Below are 9,875 nucleotides of genomic sequence, written 5' to 3'. Positions count from 1 at the left end.
ATAAGTTTTTATGTGAGAATAAAAAAAATTATACTGCGAGAAATTGAATACATATGAGATTTTGATAGGTTTAAATAGTGTGATAACGAGTATGTATGTACACAGTGATCGCGAATGCATTTAAATAATCAAAACAAAAGTAATGATTATTAAATAATATAGTATTATAAAAGACGTGAAAAATTAGAAAAAAAAAACGTTACATTTTTCTTTAATATCTTCAATTAAAATACGTATACGTCAAGTATAAATATTGATTAGGACAAACTAAATATTGCTTTTAATTAAATATTTTATATGCTATATTTTAAATACTTTGAAGTTAAACCTCAAAAAATATTATTCGAGAAAGTTTAACTTATTTTATTTACAGGTAAACTCTTAAACATCATTTATATATAGTTGTTTAAAAATACAAAAGGTACAATTTTTATACATATGTTTGACACATAACAGATGCAAAACACAATCAAAACATTTGAATAAGTTGAGTTTGAACTCTATTTGTTTGATACATAAATATCACACGTTATACATAAAAAAAATTAAAAATTACATAAAATTATATTCACATCATTTTGAACAAATATTGATTAATTTGGAATCTAACGTATTGTGAAATGATATAATTTGAGAACTTAATGTTGATTGTTGTATTATTCGAATAAATTTTATTTTAATTAATATGATATTTGATCAGTCACAAAATAATTTATAAAACGTTGATCGGCATAATTAATTATCACTTATTAGTTTCAATTAAAATTGTATATATTTTATTTTAAAATATTAAAAATAAACCTAAAAACATTAAATTTGAGAAAAATTTATTTATTTTTATTTATAAGTAAAATTATTAAAGGTCATATATAAATTATGTTATTTTTCTTCAATTATAATAATTAAATTTTAAAAAAGGCCGTGCGAAGCGCGGGATACTACCTAGTGTGTGTGTGTGTGTGTGTGTGTGTGTGTGTGTGTGTGTGTGTGTGTGTGTGTGTGTGTGTGTGTGTGTGTGTGTGTGTGTGTGTGTGTGTGTGTATGATGAAGAGTATAAATATAAAATCAAATATTACCCCAAAAAAAGAAAATATAAATTCAAATATGGTAAAATTAAATATAGATGTTAAGGAGCAAAAATTAGAACTAAATGGGTCATGTCATACTGCTCTCTTATGACAAATATTTCTTTCTTCTTTTAGTCCTAATTTTGTTAAATGGTTAATGTCATAGTGTCACGTCATCCATAGTGTTATATTATTATGACATGTGAGTAATTGAGTTAGGATATTAATATATTATATGATATGATATGATATCCAACTGTTATGATTTGTAAGGGGTACAATCTTTGTGCACGAATAATTTGGGTAATAAATTCGTTATAAAACGTGATCTTTTAATAATTATATTTTTAGGCGTCAATAGAATTTTATTATACTAGTATTGGTGCCCGGCTTTGCCCGGGCTACCTCTACTTACCATTAATTTTTTTTTCATTAAATAAAATTACTTAAAGTTGCATAACACATAAATTTATCATTAATATATTTTTTATAACATAGCCTAAAATTACGATGAAATAAATTTTGAGACAAATTCACTACTCCCGCTATTAATATTTTACTCTTATTAATGAAACAATAGTAATAACATTTCACTACTTGCCCGTAATCATTGTTACTTTCACTACTCCCATAGTAATTATTATTCTTTGTCACTATTGCCGCATTAATATTGATAATTTCACTACTCCCGTCGTAATTACTGTTACTTTCACTATTGCCGCAATAATATTGATTATTTCACTACGCCCGTTGTTGTTTCTACCATTCTTACTAATTTCGTTGATAATATTGTTACTTTTACTATTCAAATGAGTGATTACTATCATATAATTATATCCAATGTTACTACAATTCTTTTCTTTACTAACGAAATTACTTTTACTACTTAGGCATGCAATTTTAAGAGGATTATATATTTATATAAATATATTATATATATGCATTAAATCAAATTGAAATAATTATGCAATATTATATATTATGGAATTTAACTTAAATTATTTATAATCTACTTATTATATTTTTATATGTTAAATAATTAACACCTCTATATATCTAATAAACTATAAAGTTTAATAAAATTGCATAGATTTTAAATTTAGTATATAATTTTATGATGATAATAATTAATACCATAAGTGTGCATGTTTATACTAATTAATTATTTTATTTTAAGGAAATTGACCATGTTTTAGTCGATTACAAATGTTTAGGAAAATTACCAAGCTTGTATATAATTTAATTTTAACCCAAACTACATAATATTTGCATTGAGATCCCTTAATCGGGTCCATCACACGGTGCTAGTGATTTAAAACTATATAGTATAATTAATTTGTATAACTTTCTTTAATTACATTGAAGTCCCTTCGCCCGGGCTACCTCTACTTACCATTAATTTTTTTTTCATTAAATAAAATTACTTAAAGTTGCATAACCCATAAATTTATCATTAATATATTTTCCTATGACATATCATAAAATTACGATGAAATAAATTTTGAGACAAGTTCACTACTCCCGTTATTAATATTTTACTCTTATTAATGAAACAATAGTAATAACATTTCACTACTTGCCCGTAATCATTGTTACTTTCACTACTCTCGCCGTAATTAATGTTACTGTCACTACTGCCGCATTAATATTGATAATTTCACTACTCCCGCCGTAATTATTGTTACTTCACTATTGCCGCATTAATATTGATAATTTCACTACTCCCGCTGTTTCTACCACTTTCACTAATCTCGGTGATAATATTGTTAGTTTTACTATTCAAATGAGTGATTACTATCATATAACTATATCTAATGTTATTACAATTCTTTTCTTTCCTGATAAAATTAATTTTACTACTTAGGCATGCAATTTTAAGAGGATTATATATTTATATAAATATATTACATATATGCATTAAATCAAATCGAAAGAATTATGCAATATTATATATTATGGAATCTAACTTGAATTATTTATAACCTACTTATATTATATTTTTGTATGTTAAATAATTAACATCTCTATACATCTAATAAACTATAAAGTTTAATAAAATTACATATATTTTAAATTTAATATATAATTTTATGATGATAATAATTAGTACCATAAGTGTGCACGTTTATACTAATTAGTTATTTTATTTTAAGGAAATTGACTATCTCCTAGTCTTCTATTAATATTTAGGAAAATTACCAATATCTTCTTTCTTTTAGTCTCTTTGAAATTGACCATCTTAATTAATTATTTTATTTTAAGGAAATTGACCATCTTAATTAATTATTTTATTTTAATGAAATTGACCATGTTTTAGTCTCTTATGTTTAGGAAAATTACCAAGCTTCTATATAATTTAATTTTAACCCAAACTCTATAATATTTGCAATGAGATCCCTTAATCGGGTCCATCACACGGTGCTAGTAATTTAAAACTATATAGTATAATTAATTTGTATAACTTTCTTTAATTATATTAAAATCCCTTGGTTTCTGGATTTAATATATAGTATTGATTGTTATAGAATAATAATTAGAAAAGAAAGTGTAGAGAGAAAACAAGCAAATAGATTGAGAGATCGGAAAGAGAGTTATCTATTATTCATCACATATGGGGTATATATAATACATAGATGGTGAGTGGATCAGGCCCTAATTACATGTTTAATGGTCATAATGGGTATAAGCCCAATGTACATCCACACTAACTAATATTTCATAACACTTCCCCTTGGATGTACATTACTGAAGAGCATGCCTCGTCAAAAACTTAACTAGAAAAACCTTGTAGGAAAAACACTAGTAAGGAAAAGAGTACATTATTCCTTAAACACGCAAAAATAATAAGCTACCTCATTAAAACCTTTCTATGGAAAACCCATTGGAACAAAACCATAGATTAGGAAAAAGAGTACAGCGCGTGTACACTCCCCCTGATGGTTACATCACTTGTAAAACGTCATTGCAACTCATTATGTGATAAACTTTCTCGATCTTGAAATAGCTGTCATTGTACGTGATTGACGTTTTCAATTAATAGGAATCACTTATCTTTTCAAAATTCATAATCTGAAGATAATCATTCATAACGATTTTCTCATCTTCATTACTTCAATAATCTTGTCACTTTTGTAATACTGCACCTTTTTCTTTGTTTGATCATATCTTCAATAATAATGTGCATGCATATGATATGTGACTAAGTTCTAAACTATATGATATGAAGTAATGCAATGATGTAATAGGAAAATAATATGAAAATGCTTAAATTAGTCTCTATATATGCACATGATGATTCGATAATGCAAACTGTACAATATTGCTTTCAATATCCATGATTCAAAAGGATTTCGGGTTTATGAGCTCATTAATAACCATAAATATGTCGACTGTTAAACGGACTTATAAAGTCCTAATCCAATTGGCAATTGAATATTGGGTGCAAATGTGTATCCATTTCATATGAATATACTTTTATGATCATATGATAAAACTTCTTTTGTTTGACCAACTTTCCACTTACTTTCTCCCCCTAAGGTGGTAAAAAAGATATTCAAGATAGATTGCAATCATTCACTTGACCACCTTAGAATGCGATTTCTCATGTTATATGACATTTCATGAGTGGGCGTTATTGATTATGGGGAATAGTGTATAATGCAATTAATTATCAATTTGCTGAATAAAAATGCCCAATTAAAAAGATCAATTTGTTCACATAATAATAATAATCAAACTGTGGATTTTAATAGCACAAAGTACTCATATTTGTGTTATGTGGTTTTCAAACCACTTAAGATAAATATTAATTCGTACAATTGAATTTACAAGGTCTTTTCGACTTTGAGTATTGTTGTGCAACTTCATTGTTTAGATCTTCTAATATCAATCATACGCAATTTTAGCATAGGTACTTGCGTGTAACAAAATGTATATGCTATACTCAAAATAGTCTAAGCACATTACTGTTTGTGTACAAATTAAGGCTTATAGGAAAACGGGTATATAAGAACCCCGTTGGCCTCAATTTTATATCAGAATTCTTTACTCTCCCTTTAAGCACTTGTTGAACATATAAGTTCAATCATATACGAAGTTGGCTATGTCTCAATATATGTGCAATTGTGCACTTAAATGCCAAACTTGGATGCTAAAATCATGATTAGCTATTTAATATTATATGTGCTCAAAATAATTTATTTCCATCTGATCAAATATACGATTTGATATAGCCATGTAAATAGGACACCTCTAATGTCTCATGTAAATTGAAAAGATTGATCATATATTCATATCCTTTTGGTAAATAGGACGATATTATTCTTTTGAGTAACCAGTGTCATGGTATTAACCATTACTCCATATGATGAGTAATTTATGTAAGTCTTAATAATTTGGAGAATTTAACTTTTAGTAGGGTAATGAAAAAAAAAACAAAATATGGGTAAGATTACTCCATGAATAAATTAGTCTCTCATTCAAATATTGAAGACTGGCTCACATTAAAGTGATAAGAGACCGTCTCACACTGAATTGATAGGAGTCTGTCTCACTTTAAATTAGGAGTCTGTCTCACATTAAATTTATAGGAGACCGATTAGACTGATAGGGGACTATTCTTACATTACAAATAATAGGAGATTGTCTCGCATAATATTGATAGAGATCGTCTCGCATAATAACGACGTAAATAGAAGATTGTCTTAAATTATAATGACAATAGAATGTCTCACATGAAATAGATAAAAGACTGTCTCACGTTAAATATATATGAGATCGGCTCGAAATAGATAGATGAGAAGTTGTCTCACATTAAATTGATGGAAGACCGTCTTAAATTATAATGACGATTGTGTCTCATGTTAAATGGATATGAGACCGTCTCACATTAATTAAATAGGAGCTCGTCTCGGATTAATAGATATAAGATCGCCTCGAATTAAATAGATATAGGAGATCATCCCAATTAAATAAATATGTGATCGTCTCGAATAAAAATATGAGACCGTATCAAGATTTGGGTACACCATATATTAATGCCAAACTCACACAAATCTTATAGGTTACTTCGATCTATTAAACATGAGCAAAAACTAGATCAGTTGCTATAACAATCGTAGTAACTCATGAGTCAAATACACGGTCATAATGAAAATTATGCTCTATATGTGCGGAGAGATGAAACAAACATAAGTTCATAAGTTACATAACCCGTATAAGTATTTTATTCTTCAATATTGGTGCAGGAAAAAAATCAAGATTATACAGCAAAAACAAACATATTAATAGATAAAATCATGTGGCAGAACAAAGTAGTACACTACTACACACCATGAATTACGGAGTAGCATATAGACTAGATAAAAACAATACACATGTTGGCCGTAGACCTGGCAAATCGGGTCAACAGGTCGGGTTCGGGTTGGGCCAATTCGGATCTGGTCATTTCGGGTTTCTAAAATATTAGGGTTAGTTCGGGTCGGGTTGAGTCATTTCGGGTTTGTTGGTCGGGTTGTATCGGGTCATTTCGGGTCGGGTCATTTTCGGGTCCATGATTAAGATGGAAAAAGGCATTTCAAGTCTTTTGGGGCCAATTGAAGTTATGTTTTGTCGGGTCATTTTCGGGTTGGATAGTTTCGGGTCGGGTCATTTCGAGTCAGGTTAATACGGGTCTATGAAAACTCGGGTCATTTTCGGGTCGGGTCGAGTTAATTCGGGTGTTATTCGGGTGCGGTAGTTCGGGTCAATTTCGGGTCTCGGGTCATCCTTTTCGGGTTGGGTTGATTTTGCCAGATCTAGTTGGGGTATTATTATTAGTCGTCAAACTAATGCACTATATTGAATTAATGGTATTTGGCTATTTGCTATTAACGAAGTCGATTAAACAATCAGACGTAGTTATTCATACCACTCTACTAAATCAATAAGAAAGTTTTGAGAAATCATACTGTTTACCCAGTAGGCTAGATTTCGTGCTGATAACGTGTTATAGAATAAGAATTAGAAAAGAAAATGTAGAGAGAAAACAAACAAATAGATTGAGAAAGGAAAGAGAGTTATCTATTATTCATCACATATGGGTATATATAATACATAAATGGTGAGTGGATCAGATCCTAATTACATATTTAATGGCCATAATGAGTATAAGCTCGATATACATCCACCCTAACTAATACAAAGTATTTTATACTCCCTCTTTTTTTTTTTTTTTTTTTTGAGGAAAACACCCAAGGGTACTACTTTAATAACGAAAGATCAAACTTAACAGCATCGTTTGCGACTGGTGGAAGACTATCCAGCCAAGTCGTTTTACCAATAACGTGAGGCCTAATATGCCCTAAAGCGTGCGCCACACAATTATTAACCCTACTAGTATGTAAGAAAATAACAGAAATAAAACTATTACAAAGAGAAATTATGGCGTCTATAATTAACGAAAACGTGCTCCTTCCTTTACGCTTTCCCTTGACCGCATCCACAACATGAAGGCAATCGCTCTCGACCACCACATTTCGATGACCCCTATCCAGCGCTTCTTGCAGTCCATCCAACATGGCTACCGCTTCCGCTACCACCGGCTCCCATCCTTGCATACGCCCTCTGGCAGCTCCCCACACCACCAAACCACGCTCATCCCTATAAACTACACCCGTGTCCACCCCCTCGCCATCAACCACCCCTACATCAACATTCAATTTCACATAGCCAGCCGGAGCCGCTTTCCATCCGTCACTCTCCTCTGACCTAGCCGTCCGTCCCCCTCGTCTCCTCGTCCCACTGCCCATCACTTCCATGGTTATAGTCTCACTCAAAACATCCAACACTCTCCTTATAACCGAGTCAGGTGCAACATCAAATCCCTCGAACACAACTTTATTGCGATGCTCCCATATAGCCCAGCAGCCGATCATGAACTTGCTATACTCCTCGCCCCTAACTCCTTCCATCGAGTTTCCACCCATCCCCTCACCTCGCATCCCCCCTATCCTCCTCACATGCCATTCTCAGCCCATCCCAGACCCATTGAGCCGCATTACAATCTCGAAACAAATGCAAACTTGATTCAATAAAAGCATGACAAAAAGGACAAAGAGAAGACTCACCTCCAACTCGAGCGGTTATGTTTGCTTTCGTTGCTAGAGCTTCGCAACACAGCTACCAGAAGAAGAGTTTAACACGGGGCCAAACCGGAACCTTCCACAACCTATTCCATAATCACCTTTCTCGCTCCCCATCCGACTGCTCCGCCATATCTAGCCCATCCCCCGCAAGCAGTTTATAAGCGGACTTAACCGTATAACTCCATCTCTTTCTGAAGCCCAGTACCACATGTCCCGCGGTCTATTCGGACTAAGTCGAATATTAGTGATTCGCTCGCATTCGAAAGGCAACATAATTTGCCCAATTTTCTCAACATCCCATCCATCCTCGCTTTCATTCAATAGCTCCGACACCCGCATAGCCCCATTACCTTGGGTACATGCACTACTACAGATACAGGCTATAACAACGGGTAAAAACCGTTGTTAAAACAAAATGCGGACGTTGTTAAAGCGGCCGTTGTAAAAGGTATTTACAACGGTTAGGTTATTTACTAAAACCTTTGTGGAAATTATTCACAAAGGTTAAAAGCCGTTGTTGTTGCGAGTAAGTCGTTGTGGAAAGTTTGACAAAAATTTGGTGGGAAAGATATAACAATGGTTATAATATAAAAACCCGTTGTTGTATCTTTCCCACCAAAATTGTGAAGACTTTTAACAACGGGTATACGGAACATAACCGTTGTTTTTTTTTTGGGAAAGGTTAAGTATATTAGAATCAACTCAAAAGTGTTACATCCTGTTTGTATGGCTAACGCAAAAAACCTATATGGAACTATACAAGCGAATCAAAGAAAACTATAAGATCAAAATTCAACTACTATCTCTCTGACTAAGTTTGCTCATATTGAGCCGTTGGAACCTCAGCTTAATATCCTTAAGCACCTGCTGGACAACAACCTCAGGCCTCTTAAGAAAAAATGACACCCGAGCCTCATTTCTGCACAACCAAATCTAGTATAGCAGAGCAACATAGGCCGCACCAAACACTCTCTTCTGTAGCTTAGTAACATTCCTGGCATTAGAAAACCAGTGAACCACATTTGCAGGCTGCACAGACATCCTCATCGAAGCCAAGAGTAAATTAAAGCAATAGAGAAAATAGGGGCAATCCACAAAGAGATGCTGATGATCCTCAGAACAGACACGACAAATTTCACACAGAGGATCCACATTCAGACCCATTCTAAGCAATCTGTCCTTGGTAAGTAGGCGATGATGCATAATAGCCAACATATAAAAGAAGTCTTAGGTAAATTTAGGTTATTCCAAACCAGATGACACCAAGGGACAACAGAAAACACTCCTCTCACCCAATCATATCATGCTTTCACTGTATACTGAAGATCAGAATTGAGCCACTTATCATTTATATAGGCTTGCTTGAATTTTTGTAGAATAAAAGTGATCTTCCTCCAAGACCAACTGCTGTCAGGAGGAGCCTTATAATCAGACCAGTGTTGTCCTTTCATATACACATGGTTTACCCACTTTACCCACATATGATCCTTTTTTGAAGCAAGCCACCACACATATTTACCCAACAAAGCAACATTCCAACTACAGCTATCCTTGAGCCCAAGACCACCTTCAGTCTTTGGCCTACAACAGGTGTCCCACCCTACATTAGGAGCCTTGGTATAGTCAGCCTTGCCTCCCCATAGATAATTTCTACATATGGCATTGATCCTATTCATAATACCCT

At 32.5% G+C, this 9,875-nt stretch overlaps 1 protein-coding gene across 1 annotated transcript; it reads right to left on the bottom strand.

Annotated features, from left to right (window-relative positions):
- Window positions 1-7,306: 7,306 nt before the first annotated feature.
- On the bottom strand, window positions 7,307-8,017 carry LOC141588447 (uncharacterized). The gene has a single exon (XM_074409889.1). The coding sequence runs from the start codon at window positions 8,015-8,017 to the stop codon at window positions 7,307-7,309; it is 711 nt and encodes a 236-aa protein (XP_074265990.1).
- Between the last annotated feature and the right edge of the window lie 1,858 nt (window positions 8,018-9,875).

The sequence above is a fragment of the Silene latifolia genome, chromosome 6 (genome assembly GCF_048544455.1).
Source record: "Silene latifolia isolate original U9 population chromosome 6, ASM4854445v1, whole genome shotgun sequence".
Taxonomy (NCBI): Eukaryota; Viridiplantae; Streptophyta; class Magnoliopsida; order Caryophyllales; family Caryophyllaceae; genus Silene; species Silene latifolia.
The sequence above is the reverse complement of the archived record's forward strand: the minus strand, read 5'-3'. Positions and strand labels throughout refer to the sequence as shown.